At 53.9% G+C, this 27,085-nt stretch overlaps 1 protein-coding gene across 2 annotated transcripts; it reads left to right on the top strand.

Moving 5' to 3' along the window:
- Positions 1 to 1,178: 1,178 nt before the first annotated feature.
- PLEKHM2 (pleckstrin homology and RUN domain containing M2) lies at positions 1,179 to 27,027 on the top strand. 2 transcript variants are annotated; one of them, XM_071449368.1, is made up of 20 exons: positions 1,179 to 1,465; positions 11,778 to 11,884; positions 12,550 to 12,659; positions 13,762 to 13,861; positions 14,340 to 14,427; positions 14,886 to 15,072; positions 17,319 to 17,378; positions 19,626 to 19,839; positions 21,139 to 21,915; positions 22,179 to 22,248; positions 22,328 to 22,418; positions 22,678 to 22,742; positions 22,994 to 23,082; positions 23,650 to 23,782; positions 23,863 to 24,053; positions 24,359 to 24,424; positions 24,889 to 25,048; positions 25,224 to 25,403; positions 25,487 to 25,603; positions 25,941 to 27,027. In XM_071449368.1, the coding sequence occupies exons 1-20, from the start codon at positions 1,406 to 1,408 to the stop codon at positions 26,076 to 26,078; spliced, it is 3,003 nt and encodes a 1,000-aa protein (XP_071305469.1). In that variant the 5' UTR covers positions 1,179 to 1,405; the 3' UTR covers positions 26,079 to 27,027. The 2 variants fall into 2 exon arrangements, with proteins under 2 accessions (XP_071305469.1, XP_071305470.1); XM_071449369.1 differs by lacking the exon at positions 17,319 to 17,378 and having other exon boundaries at positions 1,181 to 1,465.
- The last annotated feature ends 58 nt before the right edge of the window (positions 27,028 to 27,085 follow it).

Raw genomic sequence — 27,085 nt, 5'->3', positions numbered from 1 at the left:
TCAGGTTTTATTTGTAATTTATCTTAAGCCTTTTCATCAACTCCTGTCTCTGTCTTGTGACGGCAAATGGGGCTTGTACTTGAGGTTTTTATGAACTGTTCCCACCAGTGGAGGGTTGGGCTGGAACAATGTGGCCCATCTTTGGATCCATGGTGCCACCAGCACAGGGACCCCAACAAAGAGCTGGATCCCCCATTTCAGGTTGCTGGAGCAGAACTGAAGGAAGAACTGCTGAAGCCCGAGGTGGTGGGGTGCCATATGGAGTGCCATTTTCCCCTCACTATTGATAATTTCCTTTGAAGCCAGCACCCCAGAGTGCAGCAAAGCTGCAGCCTGGGCCCTGGCTTGGAGGGCTGGGCGGCTGGTGGGCACCTCATGTCCCCAAACCCACTGTGTGTCCACTCAGCTGGCACCCAACAGCACTGTCCCCTCCTGTCCCCCTGGACTGTGAGGGAACCAACTCCCCTTACCCCCCTCACATCCCTTCTTGCTGTGAAAGAACCAATGCCACCTTCTCCCGTGTCCCCTCACTGTGTCATGGCAGTCTCCCAAATGCCATCTCCCCTCACTGAGGTCAGGGCCATCTCCCCTCATGCCCCTCAGTGTCCCCAGTGCCCTCTCCCCCCACATCCCCTCACTAATCCCAGACTGTGAGTGAGCCAGTGCCACCTCCCTCTACGCCCTCACTGTCCTCAACTCATGTCCCCTCATGTCCCCTCACTGAGCCCCGGGCTGTGAGGGACCCCCAGTCCCACCTCCCCTCACTGTCCGCCGTGGCACATCGCCTCGCGTCCCCTCACTATCCCCTCACATCCCTTCAGCTGCCTCCACCGCCATCTCCCCTCAGGGGCTCATGAGGGATCCACCGCCATCTCCCCTCACGGTCCCCTCGCGGGGTCACGAGGGTCCCCCCGCCGCCGCCGCGGGCGCCATTTGGGGCGGGCTGGGTTCGACCCGGCTGGGCTCGGCTGTGTTCGGCCGGGTTGGGCTCCATTCGGCCGGGTTGGGCTCCGGTCGGCTCCGGTCGGCTCGCCCGGGCTGGGCCGGGCCGGGTCCTCCTCCCCGGGCGGGGCGGTGCCGTTGCCGGCCCGGGGCGGTCCCGTTGCCGGCCCGGGGCGGGCAGCGCCGCTCGCTCCCTCCCTCCGTCCCTCCCTCCTTTCCCGTGACCTCAGTTCCCGGCGGAGCGCGGCCCCAGCGCGGCTCGGCTCCGCTGTGCTCCCGCGGGGCCCGCTCGCCCCCGCGCCCGGCCATGGCGCGCTGAGCGCCGCGGAGCCGCCAGCCCGGGGCCGGCCGGGGCAGCCGGCAGGACGGAGCCGGCAGGACGGAGCGGGCCCGGCGGGCGGGACGGCGCTCGGCCTGCGCCGGGCGGGCGCGGCGGGCGGCGGCGGCGGCGGGCGGAGGCGCCATGGAGCCGGCGGAGGTGAAGGACCGCATCCTGGAGAACATCTCCCTCTCCGTCAAGAAGGTGGGAGCGGGAGCACGGCGGGGACTGCGGACATCGACCCGCGGTGCTGAAAGGACTGGGCCTGGGGACACCTCTGGGCTGCGGGGGTTGGGGACAGCCCGGGGGAGCCCCAATGCCGGGGCTGCGGAATTGGGAACAGCCCTGGGGACCCCGCTCCGCAGTCACTCTGGGCCTGGAGACATCCATGGGGACCCCCCTCAGCTGGTGCTGGGGACAGCTCTGGGACCCCGCACTGTCCTGTGGCTGAGGGTGGGGCTGTGGGCCTGGGGACCGCCCTGGGGGCTCCCCTCTGCCCAGGGCTGCCCATGGGGGCTGTGTCTGCTGAGGTGCAGGGCTGGGGGACACTCCTGGGTACCACACACCACTGCCATGGATGTAGGCTTGAAGGACGGGTCCCTATGGACCTTCTGCCTGAGGCATGGGGCTGGGGGACAATCCTACAGACCCCCACAGCCAAGAAACATCGCAGGGATACTGATGGACTCTGGGACAGGAGCGTGGGGTCAAGGGCACACTGCATCCCCTTTGCCTGAGATGGACACTTTGGGGAGTGTCCTTGGAGACCCCCTGTGCTGAGGGTATGAGGTTGGACACAGCTCTTCTGGTGGTGGGGGTGGCACATCTGGGGTGTGGAGTCACCCTGCCAAAGGGACACTGCCAGGGCCACCCCAGGATCCTCTGTTTTAGCTGGCTGGGATATACTGGGATTGTCCTGCCCAGGATTCCCCGTTTCAAAGGACAGGATTGGGGGGGACCCTTTTTCCTGGGGCTCTATTCAGGAGGGATTTGGAATCCAGCCTAAAACCATCTTTATAGAGGTTCTCCCTCCAGCCAGGCATGTCCTGTGAAGGGCACAGGATAGAGGGGCAGGACCTGGGACATTCTCCCCATGGACACAGGTAATGTGTGGTTCATTCCTGTGCCCTGCTCTGTGCCCTCAAAGCAGTGCTCTGAACGTGTGTCCTCTCACCTTCTCCTTGCCCCTTGTTTCTCCTTGGGGGGTTCCTTAAAGCCCATCCTGGTGGTGGAAACATCTGTGAGCCAGCACAGAGGGGACCGGGATGCTGAAATCTTGGGGAAGGCCAAAGGAGAGAGTTGTAAGGACGTGCTGGAAGTTTTGGTTTGGCCCACACATGAGCTCCAACCAACCTTGAAAAAGAACCCCTGCTCCATTTGAGGAGGCAACAGGAGTTTCATTTGTGTTTGTCCCAAGCTTTGGGGCAAAGGCTGTCTGGACGTGCTGTTGTTTCTCCAGTTGCTGGGTTTCCTCTGCCTTATGGAATAGTTTTCCTGTGCTCTGCGGTGTGTCCTGACACAGATTCATCCATGAAAACTTGTCTTATGAAGACCAGCACGAGCAAATTCCTGGTGCAATTAAGAAATGGATGGCTGGACACTGCCTCTGGGGTGTAGGATGGATGTGCAAACCTCTCCCAGCTTTTTTCTTCCATGGATGACCCTGACCTCTGGTCTCTTGCCTTTTTATCCTCTGAGAATTAAGGATAATCTTATATCTATCTGGAAACCAGTGGATGCTCAGCCTGCTCTGAGCTCTGTCACAATGCTCTGCAATGCTCCTGCCTCAGTTTCCCTGTGTATATAAGGAATACAACTTCCCACACAGGATTGGTTGGACCTAATTTGTTTGCATTCACAAAATCCTTGGAAGATCACGTTTGGAAATGCTTAAAAATCAACATGTTTATTTTTATTACTGTTGTGATTGAAGAGGACTCTAGCTCCAGCTCTGCCAGCACACCTTGGCCTGCCCAATCCCTGCCCACTCCTGTCTTGGTCCAGAAGTGAAAATTTTGGGATTTTCTAATCCTGCCTGTTCATCCTTGCTCAGAGCAAAACTCAGGGAAATGTAGGAGCCTGCTTCAGGCTGATGGATTAATTTCTACCATCCCAGTGAAACCAAACTCAGGCCATGGTGAAATTCCACCCTGCTTTTTTACCTCCAGGATGCAGTTCTCCTTCCTCAGGGAAATCACTATGGAGCTGCTATTTTCCCAGTGCTTACCTCTCCCACTTCAACCTGAAATCCCTGATCTTCTTTTTCCCTGTGAGTGGCAAGAGTAAAGTACTAGGTTAAGGGAGCAAGTGGCTTTGTGCTGGGAAATCCTACTCTCCGTCATCCTCGTCTTGAGTAATTCCTTGGCACTGGAATTGTGTCATGGGGCTTGGAGGAGTTTTCCAAGCATCCTGCCTCTGCTTTCAGAAGCTTCCTCACAGTGTGGGCTGCTCTCTCCTTACTTTCAGCACCGGTGCAGGTGTGCAGTGGAGGATTTGGATGTGTCTATGGGCATGGTGGGGGTTTTCTTTTCTCAGCTGCAGACCCAAAGGGGAGGAAACTGCCTTATTTTCATGGAGCTGCCCAGGGAAGAGGATCCTGTGCTCAGCAGCCTTGGGTGGGGAAGGAGAGGAGCAGCAGCACAGCCCTGGGAAGGGTTTGACACTCAGGGCTGGGGCTGTAGCTGGCTGTGATTGCAGTTTTTGCCAGGTGCTGCTGGATTTTAGGGATGGGGGATCAGTGCATGTTGGAACCCTGGCTACAGATAATTTTAGATTTTCTGTGCTGACAGGCACTGATCCCTAAGAGAAAACACTGCATTTGACTTGAGGTTGTGGAGAAGGCTTCTAAAATTGTATGATAGAACTGGGATTATGGGTGTGTGGATTCTGTACAAATCCACAGCAAAAAAATGCTTCGATTCCAAGCAAATCCCTCAAACCTCAGTGAACAGGTCTGCTTCTCTTATTTTCCTGGAAAGACTTGAGGGATGGAGCACAGATGGAAAAGTGGCAAATGTGCTTGGAGAGGGTAATTCCAGCCAATTCCAGCCTATGGGGTTCTCTGTGTGGTTCCCAGATACCGGAGGGGGAAGATCAGCTCTGCTGTGGATTTCAGAGGTGTGAGGTTGGAGGTGTGAAGTCAGCCTCCACTGAAAAAAGTGAGGCAAAACACCTAACTTAGACAAAATAGGCCTCTCTAACCAGAGACATGCCAGGAAATTTCTGCTCAGCACTGGGGAGCTGGGTCTCTGCTTCAGTTCCAAGGGAATTGGGAGCATGGTTTTGATTTCCCATCTACAGCTTGTCCTCTGTGTCCTCCCTGGGAGCTGTAGATTAATTCACAGTGTGATGCTTTCTGCACACATGGACTGTTTATTGTGACTGTTTAATTTCCCTTTTCCCACTCAGTTCCCCTTCTGCTAAGAGGGCTGTGCTCAGCTCAAATTACTGCACAGATTGCTGCCTAACCCTTGTTTTTTGTGAAGATTTAGGGCTTTATTGGGGATGGGCATGTTATGGCTCAGTGTGCAGGCTCTTGTTCACTCAAGAGCTTGTTTCCTTCTAGGAGATGCTGCTGTGTAGGGTGGCAGTGGGATGTGGGCAGCTTCCTGGTGCTGCCCAGGTGAGCTCTAAACATACCAGAAATGCCAACAACTTCAAATCCATCCTTGGCCAGGCATCTCCTGGTAGCCAGGAGCTGTCACAGGTTCCCTGGTCCATGAAGCTGGTGGTTTGTGTTCTTTTGGGTTTCCCTGTATATCCCCTAGGCTCAGGATGGGTTTAGTCTCTCCTACCTGGGGTTAGGTGGTGAAAATGCAGTCTTTAAACAGTGTTATTGTTGACAGTTCTAGGAGCTGAATGTAAAATCAGAAAAGAGGTTAGAATCCCAGATTCTGGGACTCCTCCCTGCTTTTCAGGCCGTTGTGCTGCCTTTGAAGGACACACATTGCCATGAACTCTGGGCAGCTGATCCTTGGTGCATGTCAATCAGGTGGAGCAGTGGTTTTTGCTGATGTTGCAGGAGTTCTTGCCAAAATCTCTGGCTCTGCTCCGTTTCTGCATGACTTTGGGAAGGTTTCCACTGCCCTCACAGCAAGTTAGTGCTGAGCCTTTGCTGCCTGTCTCCAGGTTGGATTTTTAGCCCTGTACCTTTGAAATGCCTTTGCAGTCTCCTCAGCTGCTGTTCCTTGTGACACCTCTGCTTCTCCTGCACAGTGAGGGAGGGTGGCTTTGGGCATGGCTTGGAGCCCCATGTCCTGGAGAGGAGCAGGGAGTGCTGGAGTGGAGCATCTCTACCCAAAGCACGTAGGGAATGTGCTCATCTCTGCCTGGCTGCGTTCATTCAGCCCAGCACAGAGGCAGCAGCTCTGGAGATGTGAAAACAGCCAAACAGTCTCTTGCCTTCTGCTCCCTTTTGAGAGGCACCTCTCTGGCTCAGAGAGCACTGGGGTTTTATCTCTGCCAGGGTCTTTCCTTCACTCACATCTCCCCAGGCCATGTCTGTTGCTGCTGCAGGACCTCATGAAGAGGGTAGCCCTGCATGTTCCTTTGCCATCTGCACCAGCTTTGCCAGCTGCCAAAAGCCTGTGGGAGAAGTAGCAGCAATCTCATGGAGCTCCTGAGTTGTCCATGAAGACAAGACACAGGGGTCACTCAGGTGCTTTCAGCAAGTGCACAGGTGTGTCTTGGTGGGCCTCCATGGGCTTTGTCCCTGTGGTGCTGTGGTTCTGCTCTCATCACAGCTGTGTATTGCTTGGGTTGCTGGAGAATTTCAAGGTTTATCTCTTTAGAAATTCCTCTTGTCTCATCCCAGTGATCAGGAAACTTCCCTGCCTTGCCAATCCAGGAGCCACTCAGGTAGTCACGCTCACACCACCACAGGGCTGGTGGTGATCCAGAGTTTGTCATCCACAATTTTAAGGGGATTGGGTTCTGCAGGTACCTAAACTGATGTTTGTCCTCCATAACACCCAAAATCAGCTCTGGAGCTGAGGGTGGACAAGCCTGTGATAACATTTTGGGAGTTAAAAAATCCCATTTGGTCTCCTCTCTCTAGCACAAAGCCTTTTGCTGGGGGAGCAGCTGGTTTAGGAGGGTGAATTTGGCTTTCCCAAGGAGCTAAAGGAAAGCCTCCAAGCCTCTCTGCTTCTGATTGCACAATTTTGGTGGCTGTTGAGTGATTTCTGCTTTCCCCACTTCTGATGAACTGGTCCAAGAGGTGTAACTGAATTGAGCAGGGGCTGGAGGCCGTGGGTGGTGGGGAGGGACTCGGAGCCGTGGGACCCAGCATGTGAGGGAGCAGCACTTTGCTTGCTTCTGGTGTGTTTGCCACTGGACTTGGGGTTTTTTCCCCATAAAATCTATTTTTTCTGTTGTGCTGCGTATGGGACCTTCCCACCTGCCTTTGGTTAGCTCAGGGACCCTGGTCTGCTGCAGCCAGTTCTGTGCTCAGCCCCTGCTCTGCTTGCTGTGACAGAGGAACAGGATGCTCCCTAAAAATTCCCACTGGAAAAAAAACCTATCCTTGTCTGAGTCACACATGGGTCCAGCCTGCTGCAAGCTTTGCTGCTTAGAAATAGTGAAGGAAAGCCCCAGAAAAGCCTTGGGGGGTGTGAGCTGAGAAGTGTATGTGTCCCAGGAGGTGACAATCTTGCTGGCATTGGATGGGGAATGCTTCAAAGCTCAGTGTTTCCAGCAAGGAGCAACTTTGCTGTGGGTTTCAGCTTCACCTGAGTCAGGCTCCTGTCTCTCCACATCTCCAGGTTCATCCAGTGGCACTCGTGGTGTCTTCCAGGTGCTGATACTCTGAATGTGCCTGGTGTGCTTTTTCTGCAAAAACCCCCAAGATCCAGGCAAGGTGCACAAAGTGGGAAGCTGGGCACTGAGGCCAGTGCTGGTTTGTAGAGAGTGTTGAGTCAGACCTCCAAAATGTCCTGCTAGAAGCTGGAGTTTTAGGGCTTTGTGTTGTACAAGTGCATGAGACAGACTAGCACCCCTGCCATGGCATTCAGCCTGCTTTTATGGATGGTATGGAAAACCAGGAGTTTTCCAGGCACAGGAGTTCAGCCTCCTCTTTATCCATTTGCTGTTGCATGTCTGTACCCCCTGAGCAGGTGGGAAAGTGAGTTCTGAGGTGTCTGGCCTGGCCCTTCCCGTGTGTCTTCCCTTGGCACTGAGCTGACATCGCTTCAGTTGTCCTTTCTTGTACTCCCTGGAGCTTCAGGATTGCTCCTGAGGGTGCTCAGCTCTTTCAGGTGGGGAAAACCCCTCACCTCAGTCCATGTGCTGTGGGTGGGAATGAAGGTTTTGAAGCACCTTTCCAATCCCAGTTAAGGAGCTGAGGAATGCAAAGGGTGTTTGTTGTTCTTCCGCCGTGTTTGTCCTGCCAGGGAAATACCAAGCAGAACAAGTGAAATGGAATTGATGTTGGAAAGCTGCTGTGAAACATCTGCAGGGCAGATTTACAGAGGGGAGATGTGGACTCAGCTGGGTTGAGGCCAGCCCTGAACAGGTCAGGAGACTATTTCAATATTCCAGTGAGGTTTTAGAATTACTGAAGGGATTTCACAACCACCACAAGAATGATTAGATTTGGGAATGGGCTTTCCAGAACACCTCCCTGATTATTTGTTGGCTTCCCTTGCAACACAGGAGCTCTGCAGATCAGCCTGAAAATCTTCACACTCATTGAGAACCACTGCAGTAATAGGTTATAAAACTGTGCAAGGAAGAGCCTCTCTCACGCGTGCCAGCCTTGGGGTGGGGTGTGTCACTGCTAGAAAAACGAACTTGTGATTGATAAACAGCAATTAAATCCTCCTCCTCCTCCTCAGTGGGGACGAGGTGGGAGTGTTTCCCAGTGGCAGCCAGGTCTCTGTTCCTGTTGGGCAAACTCCCTCCTGCTGCAGCTCTCCCAGGTGTGTTCAGCCCGTGGCCGGGCTGTTGTGGCCGGGCTGTTGTGGCCGGGCTGTTGTGGCCAGGCTGTTGTGCCTGGGCTGTTGTTGCCCTCTCCCTGAGCAGGTTCTGCCCCAGGAGTGCTGGTGCTCAGACCTGGCCAGGCTGCAGAGTGGTCCCGGTGGCTGGATGGCTGGGATGCCTTCTGCATGCCAGCAGGGCTTCTTTTGGCCACAGGAATGTCTATAAATAGCCCTGGGTCAGGGCTCCAGGCATTGCTGGGCCCCTCAGGAGCATGAGTCCTCCATCTGAGCCAGCCATCAGCCCTTCCTTCTAGATTTGGGGTGCAGAGGAGATGAGGGGAAGAACATCTCTCCAGAAATCCAGAGATGGTGTTTTTAACCCAATTATTTGCCTCCTTCCCGATCTCCCCAGTTCCAGCCCTGCTCACTGCCCAGCTGTGTCAGGAGCTGCTTTGTGGGTGCCTCATGGAGTTTGTCACCACCTCCCAGACAGGTCTGACTGCAGGAGGAGAGGCTGGGTCAATTATCCATGTGTGTTTTATGACAACTTACAGCAGACTCCATATAAACACTATAAAATGCCACTTTTGCGGCAGTGCCACATCACTGCTGCCATCACCACCTGGGTGCTGGGATCATCCCTCATGATGCTCATGGTTGTAATTCCTGCAAATTTTCAGCTAGGCATTGAATCTTTGAAAAACAGCACAGCTGGGCTTTGTTCCCCTGTTGGGAAAGCTGTTTCATCCTAACTTTTCTCCGTGTGTCTTCACCCTTCTTCCCAAGCCAGAAACACCTCCCCATCAGCTTTTGCAAGTCCTTCCCCACCCTGGCTGGAGGGGTGGCTCCACCCAGGAGATCCTGAGGCTTGCTGTGTCTTGTTTCCTCCCTGGTCAGGGTGGCTGGGCAGGGATTCACCTGGCTGGTCTCTGGTGGGAATTGTGCTCCAGTGAGCTGTGCCTGCCCTTGGCTGGCTGCTGGAAGCCTTTGGCCATGTTTATTTTGGAGGGATGCTGGGAGTGGCACCATCCCTGCGTGCAGTGCTGTATGGGAGCTGTGCACTGGCTGCAGGAAGGAGTGTGACAAAGTTCTGGGTTATTTTGGGAGAAAGGAGGAAAGAAAAAAGAGGAAATGCTTCTATTTCCTCATCTCTTTTGCTGCCCAGGCTTGGAGTGTCTCTGTCACGAGGAATTCCTCCAGTCAGAGGCACAGACAGGCTCCAAGTTCCCTCCAAACTGACCTCCCCAAGCTGTGTCTCATTTTTTTCAGTGGTGAGCTAATGAAATGCCTGATTTATTCTTGTTTCCCCCAGCTGTCCCCCACAGCTGCATTTCCCCAATCCAGCACAGAGCCTGCAGAAACACCCAGAGCCTCTTCCAAGGGTGCCCCAGCTCCCTGCAGAACCCACAGCCTGGCTGGGACAAGTTGGGAGTTTCTGCCTTCAAGTGCTGGCTCATGTCTGTGAGATCTTTGCCTCTGCCTCAATTTTCCCAAAAATGGGATGTTTTAGTGAGCTCCAGCTCTTGGCCATCATCCCCATGACTCCATTTATCCATCACCTGAGGGATGTGGCTCTGAATTACAGGTTTGTTTCTTCCTCTGATGTCCTTGCTGCAGCTTCAAACACTGGCTGCAAGTACCTCCTGAATTTTTCCTTCAAGAGTGGTATTTTAGGGCATTTTCCTCTCTGCTTCAGTCTGGGCTGCCTACGAACAGTGGGAATCTTCTGGAAAAGCTTCCTCCCAAAAATGGATTGGAGCTGTTGAGCTGCAATGTTCCAGGTCTCACTTGGGTGTTGTGAAAGCCCCTGAGGATCTCCAGCACACCCACAGGTGCCTCTGCAATCCTGGTTGTGCATCTGCTTCCCCAGGGGACTCACCTGCTGGGACAGGGACAGGGACAGGCAGAGCAGGGCTGTGCCAGGTCAGGGCAGCTCTGGCTGCCATTCTCCAGGCTCAGCAGTTTTCTCTCACCTAAGGGCTGGGACCAGCTCTGTGCAGGAACACACCTGGCTCTGCCATCTTACCTAAGAGCTCCAGAGGTGTTGGAACCCAGGACATTGCTCTGGACCTGTTGGAACCCAGGACATTGCTCTGGCTGCCCTGGAGGACTCGAGACCCTGGCAGGGGGCTCAGAGACCTTGGCACAGAGTCAAAAACACCTGTGCCTTTGATTCTAACCCAGGAAACAATTCCCAACTTTGTGTGAAGATGTACAAGACACAAGAGTTTGAATAGAATGACAGTGAATTTATCACAGGGTGGAAAAGTAGAATTTTGGGGTTTTTAGAATGGGGGTTCAAGAGGCAAGATGGAGGAATCTGGGTGTGTTCTGTCTTTCTTCTTCTTCTTGTCCTCCATCTTCTGTGTGATGGTGACACTTTGGATTGGTTTAGAGTAGAGACAGACTGTCTAACACAGGTGATAGGTATTGGAAAATTACTGTAAATAAAGTACATGTAGTTCTGAGTATAAAAAGATAACACCACCCTGAGGGCAGTCAGTGTGCCACAAACTGACCTGCTGGACAGATCTTGAAAGAGAATATCATAGATAAGAAAAAATCAACAACCTTGAAAAGCAGAACTGACACATCTTGGCTTCTTGTTTAGTCTCAGAGCTGGGAAAAAAGACTTTCAAACACCTTGGGGTCATCTCAACACAAGAGACCTCGTCACAGAGGGGTTCAAGGTCTTTGAGCCAGGAGGGTGTTGGAGCTCAATATGTTCATACTCCTAAGAGTGTTCCCAGGGGCCCTGAGGTGTTCTCTGACCCTTGGGTAACTGCACATCAAGACTGGAGGATTTTTCCAAAAGGAGCTTCTCTAGTAATAATTCTGGAGGAAAAGCCTGTTTTGGGGGACAGGTCAGATTTGACAAGCATAGTAATGTCAAGTTTTTGGGTTTTACACATCTGTCATCTAGTGAGGTTTGGCAAAGACATGTCAGGTCACTAAAATAACATAGATATTGTCTCTAATATTGTTGTGGCTCAGCTGAGCTGTTCTTGCACGTTGCCAGCAAACAGCCATGGCCTGTCCAGCTGAGATTACATCCTGGGAGAGTAATCTCCCTGCCTGGATGCCAAGGGTGTGTGAGACAGGACCTAAATAGATCCCTAAGCTCTGGGGGCAGGAGGAGGCCTGTGGGTCAGCTGGGAAGGGATAGAGGATTTGGGTGCAAGGGGATTTCTAGCAAAACCAAGGAGAGGCCTCATCCATGTCAGACCCAGAAACAGAGCAGAGCTGGGGTTTATTTCTGCTCTGAACCACTTTGTGGTGGCTGCAGAGGGAGCACCAGACCCTGCTGTAGTGCTGGCTGGGAGGGAAGAGGCTGCTCACCATGGGGGAACTTGGTTGTGCAGCCACCACAGCACTGCTGAGATGTGGGGACCCTGGGCAAGGTTCTCCCTGTAGTTACTGCCTTTAGGGTCCCCTCAAAACATCAGCTACACCCCGTAAGGAAAACCTGCAACAGGGTTTAGCAAGCTGAGAGATCACAAGAAACTGTTCAGTGCTGGATATGAGCGTTTTGGCACCTCCACCTGCTCCTCGTGGGCTGGAGAAGGGCATTCCAGGCATCCCATCTCTTCTTTTTGCAGCTGCAGAGCTACTTTGCTGCCTGTGAAGATGAGACACCGGCCATCAGAAACCACGACAAGGTCCTGCAGCGGCTCTGTGAGCACCTGGACCACGCTCTGCTCTACGGGTGAGCCTGGAGCCCACTCTGGGGGGCTGCTTTCCCCATGGAAAAAGCCTGCTGGGATATTTTTGGGGTCCCCCATCGTGGGGAGGAAAGATAAATCTGACTCCATGTTCTTAGAATGCTAATTTATTATGATATGATATGATATGACACTATATTTATTATATATTATATTATATTATATTATATTATATTATATTATATTATATTATATTATATTATATTATATTATATTATATTATATTATATTATATTATATTATATTATATTATATTATATTATCAATACTAAATAATAGAGAAAGGATACTTACAGAAGGCTTAACAAGATAATAATGAAAAACTCATTACCCTCTCCAGAGTCCTGACACAGCCTGACCGTGATTGGTCATTAAGTTAAAACAATTCACATGAAACCCATCAAACAACCACCTGTTGGGTAAACAATCTCCAAACCACATTCCAAAGCAGCAAAACACAGGAGAAGCAAATGAGATAATATTGTTTTCTTTTTTCTCTGAGGCTTCTCAGCGTCCCAGGAGAAGAATCCTGGGCAAGGGGATTTTTCCTGAAAATATGACAGTGACACCTCAGCATGGGGAAAGCATCTAGGCAGGCATTGGGGTGGAGCTTTTGCTTAATTTTCCTCTGGGATTTTTCTTCCTGCAGACTGCAAGATCTCTCCTCGGGGTACTGGGTGCTGGTGGTTCACTTCACGCGCCGGGAAGCCATCAAACAGATTGAAGTGCTGCAGCACGTGGCCACCAACCTGGGACGCAGTGAGTGTTCATCCAGTGACCCCAGCTCTCGCTCTGGGGACACCTGGGGAGGCCCAGGCTGTGCTGAGGAGTTGGGGCTGCTGGTGGATCGAGGGAGGCATTGGGATCCAGGTCCCAGGCAAAGGAATTGTAGAATCATTAAAGCTGGAAAGGATCTCTGAGATTGAGTCCTACCATTAGCCCAGCACTGCCATGTCCACCACCAAGCCATGACTCCAAGTGCCACATCCACACGTAGTTTGAACATTTCCAGGGATGGGGATTCCACTGCTTCCCTGGGCAGCCTGTGCCAGGGAGGTGGGAGTGCTGCCATGGCTGTGTGAGGTCTCTGGAAATAATGTCACTGTGCCTCGGGGCTGGGTGCTGAGGTGTAGCCTGGCTTCTGCTGCCCTGGAACCCAAGAGGCTGTGCCCTCAGGAAGGGTTCCAGACAGATGGGAGTTCTGTGGGGCCATGGCCTCAGGAAGAGTTCCTGGCAGAGGGTAGCACTTGGGAAGGATGGGAGTCCTGCAGGGCCATGCCCTTGGGAAGGGTTCCTGGCAGATGGGAGCATCCCCTCTCACCCCACATCTTGCTACAGCAGTCATGTGTGTGATTCTGCATTTTCCCTGCTCTGAGTTGTCCATAGCAGATGTCTGGGACCATCGAGGCCACTTTTGATGCAAGAGCTTGCCCAGATCCTGTGTGCCTGCTTATCCAAACACCTGCCTTGTCGTGGGCCTGTGCTGGTGAGAGCAGAGCTGAGCACAGGCTCTACTGTCACCTCTCTCTGCACCAGAATTTGTGTCCAATCTCACCTGGGCTGATTCATGGCAATTCTCCCTCTGTCTCTCCCGTCTCCCAATATTTCTGGCAGGGCTCCCATCTTGCTGGAGAGACACGGTTGTGTGGCTACTTCTTCACCTGTCTCTCACCAATTTTACTCCAAATCATGAATCTCTCACTGGCATTCCCCCCCCACCCACACCCCCTGATTTCCCTCATAGTTGCTCCCCTCAAATGATATGAATGAATAATCTGAGGGGTTTTAACTAATTCATGATATTTCTAGGCTTGTGTCACTTCTCAGGTGTTTCCAGATAAATCTGCTGCTCTGTTTCCAGGCCGGGCCTGGCTATACCTTGCCCTCAATGAAAATTCCTTGGAGAGCTACTTGAGGCTGTTCCAGGAGAACCTCAGCCTGCTGCACAAGTACTATGTCAAGTGAGTATCCCAGCTCCTTCTTTGGGTAACATTTGACATCCCTCCTGGTCAGAAGCCAGCCTGAATTTGCCAGTGGGGGACAAGCAGTTGATCAGGGTTTGACCTTTTTCCTTGTGGGATTTATGTAGTTAATTTAAGGGTCCTAGATGTGAACATCCTCTTATATCTGTGAGGCCCTGCAAGCATTTTTCCTAGTTCCTGCTTTTACTCTGCAGTCCCCTTTATATTTCTCCATGATTTCCAAGGAGCTGCTGAGCTCCTGTCCAGGCACCCAGCTTTGCTGGACACCTGGAAATGTGGCTGTAGCTCAGTTTGGGGACAGTACACAGTGGCTGCCCACAGAGGCAAGGAGTGGGCTGCCAGCTCCAGAGCTGATCTATGGCAGCTCAGAGACGCCCCCAAAGAAACAGAAGGGCCCTTGTAGCTGCTCCTCCTCTTTCCCTGATCTGTAAAGCTCTTTTGTTCCTCCCTGTGGCAGGAACGCCCTGGTTTGCAGTCACGACCATCTGACCTTGTTCTTAACACTGGTGTCTGGACTGGAGTTCATCCGCTTTGACTTGGACCTGGTGAGTGTTTGATCTGTTCTCCTGGCTCTGGGAGAGTGGGAATGTGGAGCAGGGGAAGGCCAGGGTGGGACAGATCCCTCTGCTTGGTCCAGGGTGGACTTTCAGCTGAAAATGTGATGCTGATGATTTTGGGAAAGGCTTCTTTGCGGATCCAGCAATGGAATTTATTCCTGTTGCTCAGTTCTTCACTGCTTGGAGGAGGAACAAGGCAGCTGCAGGGCAGATTGATGGGGATAAAGGAGCTGAGCTCTGCAAGTGTGGTACAAAACCCTGGTGTCCTTCCAGAAAACACAAATCCACTGGGTAACCCTTGGTGAAACCACTGGGTTTCCTCTGAGATGGACACTGAGAAGGGACCTTTAAGGGGCAGTCCCACCGTTTTGGTGGGGTGGCATTTCCCCCCACCTGTGTCAGAAACAGTGACTGCAGCCTGACTCTGAGCCCTCCCTGCCCTGCAGGATGCTCCATACCTGGATCTGGCCCCCTACATGCCGGATTACTACAAACCCCAGCACCTGCTGGACTTCGAGGAGCGCCTGCCCAGCTCCGTGCACGGCTCCGACAGCCTCTCCCTCAACTCCTTCAACTCTGTCACCTCCACCAACCTGGAATGGGACGACAGTGCCATTGCTCCATCCAGCGAGGGTCAGTGGGGTTTGGGCACACTGTGGGCAGGGCTGTGTTCTTCCCACAGCCCCTTCACATAAGGCAGCAGATTTTAGACTGGAAGAGAGCAAAGCAGAAGAGCCAGCAGCCAGGCTGGGAGTCTCTCCTGTCTTACATCCTTGGGAGAGAGGATAAGGGGGAATGGGTTTAACCCCTAAGAGTTTTAAACAAAAAGATGGGAAATTTAGATTAGGTATTAGGAAGAAATTCTTCCCTGTGAGGGTGGTCAGGCCCTGGCACAGGTGCCCAGAGCAGCTGTGGCTGCTCCTGGATTCCTGGAAGTGTCCAAGGCCAGGTTGGACAGGGCTTGGAGCAGCCTGGGACAATGAAAGGAGTCCCTGCCCACGGCAGGGGGTGGAATTAGGTCAACTTTAATGTCCCTTCCAACCCAAACCATTCTGTGCTGATTCTGTGCCTCGGACTGGGAGAGAAGGACATTCCCTGCAGGCACCCCAGGCCACTTTAGCAGGAACTGGAGGACTCTCCCCACAGAAAGGGTTTTAGCAGGAATTGGAGGACTCTCCCCACAGGGTAAAGGCCATTTCTGTAACTGAATGTGGCTTCCAGGCCAGCAGGGACACAGGGCTGCAGGGGAGGTTTTTAACTGTTTGTTTGGCAGTCCAGAGAACCACATGTGCTGGCCCTGGAGGGGAGTAGTTTCCAGAGTCTTCTCTGTGTCTTCAGGGAGAAAGGCAGCCAGTGGTCTCATAGCTGTTGGTTTTTCTCTTGATACACCTTGAGCAGCCTGATAAATTGTCCTACCACCCCCTTATCCCTTCAGAGAGGCTGGGTGTTGTTCTGATAAACTGGACAGACACACACCTTGTGTCTGCACCATGAGTCTGCTGCAGCCAGAGCAGGGAGCTCCTGTCCTGCACCCACCACGTTCACATCAAGCAGCAGCTCTGCTGATGCTGTTCCTAATCCCAAATGCATTGGTCCTGTCCTGATTTTTATGCCAGTTTGAGCAAAAGGGATTGTGGAATAGGGTTGGAATGGAATGAACTGTTAGATGGATGCAGAGAATTTGGGCCTGAGCTGACACACAGGTGAGTTTTCTCAAGACAAGGGTCACCAGGTGCCTTTTATGAGCAAGGCAGAACCTGCAGGTATTAAAGATGCTGAAAAGGAACAGCCTGGGATGGACATTGGAGTTGTTTTAACAAAGGACTTGGAAGCACAGCACTGGTTTGGGCTCACCACATGTGCACAGGGAGGGTTTGGTTTCAGGGACTTGCTCCTCCCAAATCTCCAGCATCCCAGGGAAGTTGGAGACAGCATGAGGAGCCTAGAAATAAAAATCACAGAGGAAGGTTCTCTGTGCCCAGAGGTTTGGCATAAGCAGTTGTTGCATCCCTGGGTTTGCATTCCTGCTCCTCCCTCAGCAGAGCATGGCTTGTGCCAGACATCTCCTGCCTGCCTGTCCCTACCACTGGGTGTCCCCAGCCTTCTGGTGGATGGCTGCTTAAAGAGAGCAGAGGGCTTTGGAGTAGAGATCCAGGAGATTTTGGAGATGGATTTTGGGTTTGGCATCATCTCAGCCTATTCCATGTGTCCAGGCAGTGGCTGTGCTCTGTGTCTCAGTCTCCCCATGCACAGAGGGATTTGGTGCTGATGTAGGAAGGCTGGACCAGGACCCAGGAGGGCAGGAATTGCTGCTGCTCCTCTGGTGTGGAGGAATTTAACTTTTCCCTGTAACTATGACCCTGCTCATCATTTCAACAGGAGCATGTCTCTACCCTGAGAGTGTAGGTGGAACTGGGGATTGTAGGATCAGAGGACAAGTTTTCCCCTTTAATCAGATCCCTGGCTTTGCAAAGATTCATGAGTCAAACATCACAGTATCTATGGGAGGTAAGTGTGAAGTGGGGAACCTGAGGCACAGAGAGATTAAATTGCTTGCCAGAGAGGATCAAGCCCTAGGTGACACTGTTTATCTGCTTTAGCTTCCCAGCAGCTTGAATAATGGGGCCTTTACCCTTCCCTGGTCCCTTTGTAGCTCCCATAACATGGGTGTTCCAGAAGGAACAGCCACTAGTGCAGCTGGTTTCCATTCACATCCACATTCCCTGTTTTCTCATGTGTTTCAGATACCAGTGAGAAATTGTTTGGTTTCTCCCCATTCCCATCTCCCTCCCCAAATCCCCTTCACACTCTCCCATCTCCCCACTTCCCTCCCCACTACCTGTATTTCTAATCTTGAGTTTTATCCCTCATTCTTGTAGATTATGATTTTGGAGATGTCTTTCCAGCAATGCAGACCATGCCCAGCAGAGACTGGGAAGGTGGGACACGCTCATCTCTTACAGCATTTTTGTTTTCTGTCTGCATTGCTGCCCCCTGAGCTTGCTGCATGTTCCCATGTTTGTTTCTTTAACAACCAACTGCCCTGTCCTGATGGAATTCTGTACAGGCCCAAAATGTGGGATGTGCCAGCTGCCCTCATGCCATGGATTTCCTCTTTGGGGTAAAGCACACAACGTGTGCTGACTGAAAAATTGATCCACCATCATTGGATTCCTGAAAACCCTGGAAAACAGCTGAACTAATTCTGCTGCCTTTAATTTTGGGTATTTTGCAGGGATTAATTTGTGAGGTTTTGTTTTCCCTGGATCATCCTGTCCTGTGTCAAAACTTCTCCCATGAAGCCAAAATATCCAGCATGTGGGTCAGTTTGGGATCACTACATTTGTTATTTTTATTAATTTTAGCAGTTTTTAAACCCACTTACCAGCTACCTCTGGCCTTTATGGCCAAGAGCACTTGCCCAGCTTAAAGGAATTTATTCTTTTTCCACATGCAGCCCCTGTGCACATCCTGCACTGGAGCAGCATCCTCTCTGCTTCACCCCCAGAGGAAACACCACACTCCATCCTTTGCAGCTCAAAGCTGGACGGAGCCTGATGGGACCACCTGAATATTTGGGGACTATTTGGGCAAATCTGCCTGAATTCCATGTGGATTGCTCTCGGGCTCTAACATGCTCCCTCTTACCTTCTTCCTTTCACAGGGATGTCACAGAGGTGGTTTAACCTGTCCCTGCAGGGTGCAAACTAGATTTTCAAACCCAGGGTGCAGCCAGCAGCTCCAGTGGGGGTGTTGGGTGCAGGCTGAAGCCCAGGGATGCTGGGGAAAGGTGGATCCTTCTGGATTTGAGGATATAAAACCCAATTGATTTCCCTGGTAGAGCTCACACTGACTCCCTGCTCCAGAGCAGCTTTTTCAGTGAGAACAAAGTGGAGTTTTGGAATCATCCAGCACAAACTGCCTGGATTAAAGTTTTACAGGAGGTTTCATTTTCCTCCTGAAATCCTACACCCAAAATCAGTCTGCCAGGGCTGTGGTTCTCTTCCCAATGGGTCTTTTTAGCTGGCAGTGCAAAGGAATCAGAATCATGGAATGGTTTGGGTTGGAAGGGACCTTAAAGATCATCTCATTCCAATCCCTTGTCATGGGCAGGGACACCTTCCACTGGACCAGGAATGGTGCTAGAGAAGAGAAGGGCATGGATAACTTTCCTTTAACCGTGATTTTGGATGGGTAACAGATAATAATAGTCCAAGCATGACTCCTGCAGCCCTTCTCCTCTGCTCTTTTTCCCTCTGAAGACTAACACGGGCCCAGCTGTTTGTGCTCTGCCCTGTCTGTGCTGCCTGCTGAATGCTGTGTCCCCTCTCCAGCACACTCCAGCCCCCGTGTGTGTCTCATGTGAGCAGAGGAGAGCAGTCAGCTCTGTCAGGATTGCTGCTCCATGGGCTGCCTCTGTGTCTGCCCTTCCAACTGAGCAGGCACCTTCCCACAGCTGTGATGGTGTTTGCAGGGGTCCCAGGACCAGGGAAGAGACGAGGAGCTGACTCCATGTTTCAGAAGGCTTGATTTATTATTTTATGATATATATATTATATTAAAACTATACTAAAAGAATAGAAGAAAGGATTTCATCAGAAGGCTGGCTAAGAATAGAAAAAGAATGATAACAAAGGCTTGTGACTGACCAAGACAGTCTGGACAGCTGGACTGTGATTGGCCATTAATTAGAAACAACCACATGAGACCAATCCCAGCTGCACCTGTTGCATTCCACAGCAGCAGATAACCATTGGTTACATTTTGTTCCTGAGGCCTCTCAGCTTCTCAGGAGAAAAAATCCTAAGGAAAGGATTTCTCATAAAACATGTCTGTGACACACGGCCACATTAGGGGAGAAGCAGCAGCCTCATGGTCGCTGTCACCTTGCTCAGGAGCAATGGCCCCAGGACCCCTCAGCAGCTCCCTCAGACACCACCTCTGCTCTCTCCATCCAGCTGCTGCTCCTGGGTGACCGAGCTGCTGCGTGCAGGCGTTCTCTGAACTGCAGAGGGGTGCAGGGTCTCACGCTGGCCTCCCTGTCCGTCCTCTCCGGGAGCTGCTGGCACTGCCAGGGGCGCGGTGCCCACACAGTGCCCCGAGCCCCCGGCGCCTGGCTTGGCTCGGTCTGGCTGTGCCCGGGAGCCTGAGCCGGGGCTGATCCTCTCTCCCTCCCTGTCCTGCAGACGGGGACCTGACGGACACGCTCAGCTGCCCGCGCTCGGAGCCCAACGGCGGCAGGGCCGTGGTGAGGAGCCCCACGCAGCAGCGCCACAACCCCTTCAACCAGGACAGGGCCGAGGCGCCCTCCTCTGCTGACACCACGCCCGTGCACAGGGCAGAGGCCACCCCCGAGGGAACGGACCAGTCTGAGAGCTGCACGGAGCTGGAGGTCATCAGGTAGGGACAGAGCTGCTGGCCTCAGAGAGGGGCAGGTGTTGGGGATGTGACACCTCTTCTGTCCCAGCAAAGATGGTCTCTGTGCTGCAGCCTTTATTCTGTGGGGCTGGGCGGGGTTCCTTGGGCTGATTCCACATCTGTCACTCTGGTTTTTTAAGATTTTCTAAGCCTTCTGATGTTGACATTCTTGTAGCGAACTTTCTCACACACTTTCTGTAAATAACTCATTGTTTTGCATTTCTTTATGGAAGAGGAGAAAGCTGATAGACTGTTAGTCTGTCCAGTGTCAATGGAGAGGTGGCACTGTCACCCTCCAATCCACTGGCACTCTTAAAAAACTATAAATGTTAGAGTCAGAAAATAAACTTCCCTTTTTTTCTTCACCTTGAGAACAGCAGTGGGAGCTTATGTTCTCTAGCGACACACATCACCCCCTTCCCCTGCCACTGTGAGTCAGGGGGCTCAGAGTAACCCATGAGCGTTTATTTGGAGCTCTCTCCAGCTGGTGGCAGCTTTGCAGCTGCTCTGGGGCTTGGATCTTGTCTCCCATCCTGTTCCTCCTCCTGTTTGTCAGTGAGCTGTGGCCAAACCTGTCACGGGAGATGCCTCTGCAGAGTTCCTGGCTGGGGTTTGGGTGTTTGACTCCTGCAGGGGAGATCCCCAAGGGATCCCTCAGAGCCCTCAATCCAGACAAAGAGCTCAAGGCTCTGTCTGCTCACACCCTGTGATGGGGACTCCCCAAACCCGCCCAGCAGGGCTGTGCTGGGGCAGAGGAGCTGGGTTTTTACTCATCATCCCACATGAGAGACACAGGGAAGGGGAGCACTGGGCTCCCAAACAGGGATGACCTGGCAGCAGTTTGGGTGCTGTGGGTGCCAGAACACTTCCACAGCACATCCTGGTGTGCTCCAACCTGCATCTCCCTCTCCTGGCAGGTGGGGACACGGCATTGCCACCTCCAGAAACCTCCTCCCTTCCCAGCTTCTTGATCTCAACCAGAGATTTTCCCCATGTCAATTCAGCACCACAACCATTTGTGATCCCTTTACAGCTGAAAGAAAGCCCAAGGTGCTGTGTCAGCAGTGACACCTCTTTGAGATAGGTAGGAGAAAGTGTCCATAGCTTGTCTCATGAAAACTGGCACAGAGATGGGGGCTCTACATGGCTGCACACTGAGCAATGTTCCTGATTAGAAGGATTTCTCTGCAATAGGGAAAATTGCAAAGGAATGTTGTTGGAGCCCCGTGTGTATTGCAGAGTCTAAGCAGGCACAGTGGGTGACGTTCTTCTCTCCCACAGGTTGGCCAAGAAGAAGAAGACGGGCAAGAAGAAGAAGGTGAAGCCTGAGGAGGCGGTGAACAGCCCGGGGCCCGCAGCGCCCGAGGCCAGCGGGGACAGCGGCGTCAACGGGCTCAGCGACAGGGAGGAGCCACCGAGGGACGGGGAGGGGGACAGGGAGGAGCCGCCGAGGGACACGGACAGGGAGGAGGCGCCGAGGGACGGGGAGTGCGCTGCCCTCGGCCCGCTGGCCCTGCGCATCCCCGAGATGAAGGACACGTCCATGGAGAGCGTGGGGCAGCCCCTGAGCAAGGTCATGGACAGGCTCAACGGGCAGCTGGACCCCGGGGGCTGGAACGCCGCCCTGGAGCCCCCCGGGCAGCCCTTTCGGACCGGCACGCCAGGGGAGACCCCCGATGGATCGTCCTCTGGCGACTTTAGTGAGGGGATTTCAGCCCCCATGGACTTCTACCGATTTACCGTCGAGAGTCCAAACGCTGCTGCACCAGGTGGTGGCCACCATGACCCTCCAGGGCCTGGCCAACCGCCACATGTTTCTGGTAGCCCTGAGGCTCCTGAAGAAGAAGAAAGCAGAGAGGGAGAAGCAGTTGGAGCAGTAGAGGAGTCTGAAAGGGCGAGTGTTGAACCTCAAACTAGCCAGACAGAAACCATCGACCCACAGGCTCTCTGTGAGCCCAAGAAGGAGCAGCCCAGCCCTTCCCCGAGCAGCGCTGAGGACTCTGGGGTGGAGGAAGGGCAGGGCAGCCCCTCGGAGCTGACCCATCCCTCTGAGTTCAGGTGAGGATGGGTGTGCTCAGCAGGGAGAGCATCTTCAAAACAATCTTGAGCTCAAGTTGACACCTTTCCCTTCGTCCTCGGTTTGGGGGGCAAAGCCCATCCTTCTCCAGGATGAAGAGGAGGCACAAAGGGTCAGGAAGATAAGATCCTGGGGAGCTAACAAGTGCCCAAATGATGGATATGTTCAACAAGGAAGGGGATTGCCCTTCCTGGACTCACCCAGCCTCACATCTATGTCCATCCTCTGCTATCTCTCTCCGCAGGGTGGATAACAACCATCTCCTCCTGCTGATGATCCACGTCTTTCGGGAGAATGAGGAGCAGTTGTTCAGGGTAAGGGGTCTCCATCAATTGAAGATCAGCTCTGTGCCTGCATCAGCCCAGGGCTGAGAGCTCCTTTCTTTCCATGCAGATGATCCGAATGAGCACGGGACACATGGAAGGGAACCTGCAGCTGATCTACGTCCTGCTGACAGATTGCTACGTGTACCTGATCCGGAAAGGTATCACATCCCCACAGCCTCTGGGCTCAGGGGCAGGGAGGGCGGCTCCATCCACAGCCTGTCCATGGATTAGGACACTGCCACTTCCCTTGAGTCCCGTGCTCCCGAGCAGGGAGCTCAGATTGACTTGTCCCCCAGGAGCCCTGGGACTTGTGTCCTGTGGCTCCGTGCTGCCTGAGCCATGGCTCAGTTTGCAGGTGCTGCTGCTGGAGAGGGGGTGCTCTGCCCCCCTTCACGTGGCTCTCTGTGTCTGTGCCAGGGGCAGCGGAGAAGCCGTACATGGTGGAGGAGGCTGTGTCCTACAACGAGCTGGATTACATCTCGGTGAGCCAGGCCAGGGGGCAGCTCTCACCTGTCCAGGGGTGAGGGTGTGTTTGTGTCATGGGCAGTGAACCTTCGAGACTGGGAGAGTTGGCAGTGATGTCCCTTCCAGTGCCACCTCTGTGGGTGCCCATGTCTTTGCATGGGCAGCAGAGTGACCACTGACGCTGTCCCTGGGTCAGAAGCCCAGTCAGCCCTGCTGTGTTGCCCCTCCTCCCATGGCTGCCTTCCCTAACCATTGCTGTGTGGCACAGGTTGGGCTGGATCAGCAGACAGTGACCCTGGTGTGCACCAACCGGAGGAAGCAGTTCCTGCTGGACACTGCCGACGTGGCTCTCACCGAGTGAGTGGGGAACTGGGCACAGAACTCTGGAATTCTTGGACTTGGGGACAGTGGGAGACTCCAGAGACAGCCCTTCATGACAGTCCTGCCACCCGTGAGGGGGTTGGGGGCTGGTTTGGTGCCACTGGCTGAACCCAGCTGACAGCTGGAAATGCTTCAGGCGTGGATAAAACCAAAATATCTTCCCTGGATCAAGAGTTACTCCATCCTTCAGTCTGAGCTTTGGGACTCTGGGCAATGCAGACCCCATGTCACTTGGCGTGAGTAGGGATGAGCTCCAAGGCATGTCCCAGGTCTCTGTGTGCTGGCAGCTCAGGGAGGTGACCATCAAGCCATACTGGGGTCTGTGCTGGGATGAGTGACCACCTCTGGGTGTCACCTGTCTCCTTTCTGGGGTTCAGACTTTGCAGCCTCCCATCACCTTTGGTCTGTAGGTTGATTTTGCAACTCTTTGGTCTGGAAGACCAGAGACTCCCAGGTTAAGGGGAACCCTTGGGCACCAGGTGTCTGAGGGAGATGAGGGGCTGTTTGCCCCAGCCTTGTCAGAGATCTTTGCCTCCATCTCAGGTTCTTCCTGGTCTCCTTGAAGTCAGCCATGATCAAAGGGTGCCGGGAGCCCCCTTATCCCAGTATCCTCACGGATGCCACCATGGAGAAACTGGCACTTGCCAAGTTTGTGGCACAGGAGTCCAAGTGTGAGGTGAGTTTGGATATCACCACCAGCCCTGCAGGTGATGAAGGCTCACAGGAGACTCCCTTGACTTCTCCTGGTTCTTCCAGGCCTGCAGCGTGGTTGTGCGTTTCTACGGCCTCGTTCACTGGGAGGACCCCATGGATGAGGCACTGGGGCCCTCCAGCAGCAGCTGCTCCTCTGCAGAACACGCTGTCACCAAGGATGGCATCCTGCACTACAAGGCAGGCACCTCCTACCTGGGCAAGGAGCAGTGGAAGCCCTGCTTTGTGGTGCTCAGGTGGGCACTGGGGCTGTGGGGCAGGGCTGGGGTCAGACAGGGCTCTTGGGAGAAGGTGCTGGGAGCAGTTTGCTGCCCAAGAGCTGCCTGGGAGGTAGAGAGGACTCATCTTGCCACCTAAAGGAGCCGAGCCACCAGGTTTGGTGGCTCAAGCCACAGTTTGTGGGTGCCCAGCAGCAGGAATGTGACCCCACAGGGCTGCAGGGGTGGAGGGCAGGGGCAGGGTTGGCTGTGGGACCAAAGGCAGGGGATACCAGAGCTGTGCTGACTCCAGTTCCCTCCTCTCTCATCTTCCCAAACAACAGCAATGGGATCTTGTACCAGTACCCCGATCGCACGGACGTCACCCCTCTGCTCTCCATCAACATGGGGTGAGTGGCTGGTAGGACACAGAACCCCAACTCCATGGGGATCTGGGGAGCAGGAGCTACTTGGGATGTCCAGGAGGGGTTCCAGGCTGGATCATGGCCTGGTCCATGCAGCAGGAATCCCTCAGGAATCCTGGCTGCTCCTGCCTGGGGGCAGGTGCCCATGTGTTTTGGCTCCGGTGCATGCCACCTCATTTCCTTCCTTGGAAGGGGCCTTGGCCTCTGAAGGGTGATGCATCCCTCCAAGAGCCCTGCTGGGAGACCCACTGTGCTCAGCTCCAGCTCTCCTGCAATGTGAAGAGCCTGGAGATGGTCCTTGGAGCAATCCCAGGGAATGTCACGGATGGGGAACGAGTGTTTGTTGGGACAGGGGTGAGGTGCTGCCCAGGGAGGGCAGTCAGAGGCTGTTCTCAGGCTCGTGCTGGCCCATCCATCCCGCTCATGTCCATCCTCCCCCTCTCTCCCAGCGGCGAGCAGTGCGGGGGATGCCGGCGTTCCAACACCACCGACCGGCCCCACTCCTTCCAGGTGATCCTGACGGACCGGCCCTCCCTGGAGCTGAGCGCCGACAACGAGGAGGACATGGCAGACTGGATGCAGTACTTCTGCCAGGCTGTCTCCAAAGGGGTGAGCTGGGGACAGGCCCTGGGCGTGGGTGCTTTGCCCAGGGAAAGGGAGCAGGAATGTCTGTCAGGATGGAGCAGGCAGCTTTATCCTGAGCCAGGAGGGTTTCCCCACAGGGCACCCCATGGAGATGGAGCTCCATCGTGCCGGGTTTTACCCCCTTCCCCACCCCACGCAGGTGATCCCCCAGGGCGTTGCCCCGACGCCGTGTGTTCCCTGCTGCCTGGTGCTGACAGATGAGAAGGCTTTCACGTGCCACGAGGACTGCCAGACCAGCTTCTTCCGCTCGCTGGGCACCGCGGAGCTGACCGATGTCACCGCTGTGTCCACGGAGGCTGGCAAGGAGTACTGCATCCTGGTGAGGGCAGGGCTCTGGGACCCGCTGGCCCGGGGCTGGGCGAGCACCCAATGCTGACCCCAGGCCTCTCTCTCGCTGTTCAGGAGTTTGCTCAGGACAGCAAGGAGTTCCTGGCCCCCTGGGTCCTTTATTTTAGTTGCACTACAGAACTGGAGAGGTTCCTGTCAGCACTGAACGTCGCGTGGAGGAACATCTACCAGGTGAGCATGTGGGGCTGCCTCACACTCTCATTACTGAGGGAGAGCAGAGGGATGAATTTGTCCCTGGAGGGTGAACCCAGATTTCCCACAAAGGGCAGGAGAGACAGGGAGCTCCTATGGCTCCATATAATCACAGGATGTGGGATTTAGAGGCTGGCAAGACAAGCCATGAGCATCCAGTACTGCCAAGGGGAATGGAAGGAATGTGGGTCAGCCCTGCTGTCACCATGTCCATGACATGGACAGCCTGCCCATGTGGGTTTGAGGTGGTTTTACAGCAAGAGGGAGAAGTGACTGTTGTCTGTTCCCCTCCTGCCACCCCACACCCGTGTTTCAGGTCGATCTCCAGCACAAGGCCATTCTGGATGCTGCTGTGAAGAAGAAATGTGAGGATGCCCAGAGCCTCATCGACAGCGCCTGGCAGCGCAGCGACAGCCTCTGCCGGGGCCGGGCCGAGCGGGACCCCTGGTGTTAACCCTGCCCAGGGGGGGACAGCTCACAGGGCCCAGTTTTGGGGACCAGGGCCTGTATCTGGGCAGCTGGCACCCCAAACCCTCCTGCCATCGCTTGGTCCCCACCAGGGCTGTGCCTGCAGCATGGACCCCGCGCTCTCCACTGAGCCAGGGACATCCGGTGTGGTCTGGGGAGCAGCCAGATGCTTCACCACCTGCACCTTCCTCCTTGTCCAGCTGCCACGGGGCAAATAATTTGCCTTTCACAGAATAATGTCCCAGTAGTAGTGAGGGAGAGGGTGGGAGCGGGGTGGGCTGGGACGAGCATCCCGTTCTGGTGGGGAGCAGGACTGAGGACTTGTTCATTTTCGAACAGGGTCAGGGCGAGGTGGGAACGCTCAGTCGCTACCGTGCATGTTTTGTTGCTCATACAATCACCGCTGTGTTGGGAGGAGGAGTCAGCACTGCCCCGCCTCCTCCTCCTCCTGGAGGGCTCGCCCGGGGCCTCCGGACTCCGCTGAACCACTCAGCCTGTCATGGAGATTTGAGGCTGAGGAAGAAGGAACAAGGCCAAATATTTGGCTTAAACATGATTTTAGGAAATCTCAGCAGCCGGTTTGTGGTTTTAATGCTGAGCCTGTGCACTGGGGGAGAAGAGATGGAGTCCCATGTTCTTCAGGTGTCCTGAGGGACTTTGTCATGTGGCTGCCACCAAACACATCCCCATCTCCTCAGCTCACTGCATCTGAGGCCAGCAAGGACCCATCGCCACTTGCGCTCCACTATGAGCACTTTGGGGCACAACCCCAGCTTTTAAATAATATTAATAACAATAATAATAACCCGGAGACCTTCTCATGTAATATAAGTTCACGGGGCCTTTTTCTGGAGGAAACATACATGACTGAATGTATATGTACATACATTTGCTTCCTTTCCCCCCTCCTCAAATAAATAGACCTTGGTAACTCAGCCTTGGCCCCACGCCATCTTCTGCCACAGGGGCTGCTGCTCCTCCTGCCGTCACTTT

Source organism: Agelaius tricolor, unplaced genomic scaffold (genome assembly GCF_023055355.1).
Source record: "Agelaius tricolor isolate 1412-34295 unplaced genomic scaffold, bAgeTri1.0.p SCAF_28, whole genome shotgun sequence".
Taxonomy (NCBI): domain Eukaryota; kingdom Metazoa; phylum Chordata; class Aves; order Passeriformes; family Icteridae; genus Agelaius; species Agelaius tricolor.
The sequence above is the reverse complement of the archived record's forward strand: the minus strand, read 5'-3'. Positions and strand labels throughout refer to the sequence as shown.

Excerpts from the sequence above, each read along its gene's own strand:
- PLEKHM2 (XM_071449368.1), top strand. The coding sequence starts at position 1,406 with ATGGAGCCGGCGGAGGTGAAGGACCGCATCCTGGAGAACATCTCCCTC. Across the intron at positions 1,466-11,777 it reads TCTCCCTCTCCGTCAAGAAG|CTGCAGAGCTACTTTGCTGC; the intron begins GTGGGAGCGGGA and ends TTCTTTTTGCAG. Across the intron at positions 24,425-24,888 it reads CTGCTCTCCATCAACATGGG|CGGCGAGCAGTGCGGGGGAT; the intron begins GTGAGTGGCTGG and ends CCTCTCTCCCAG.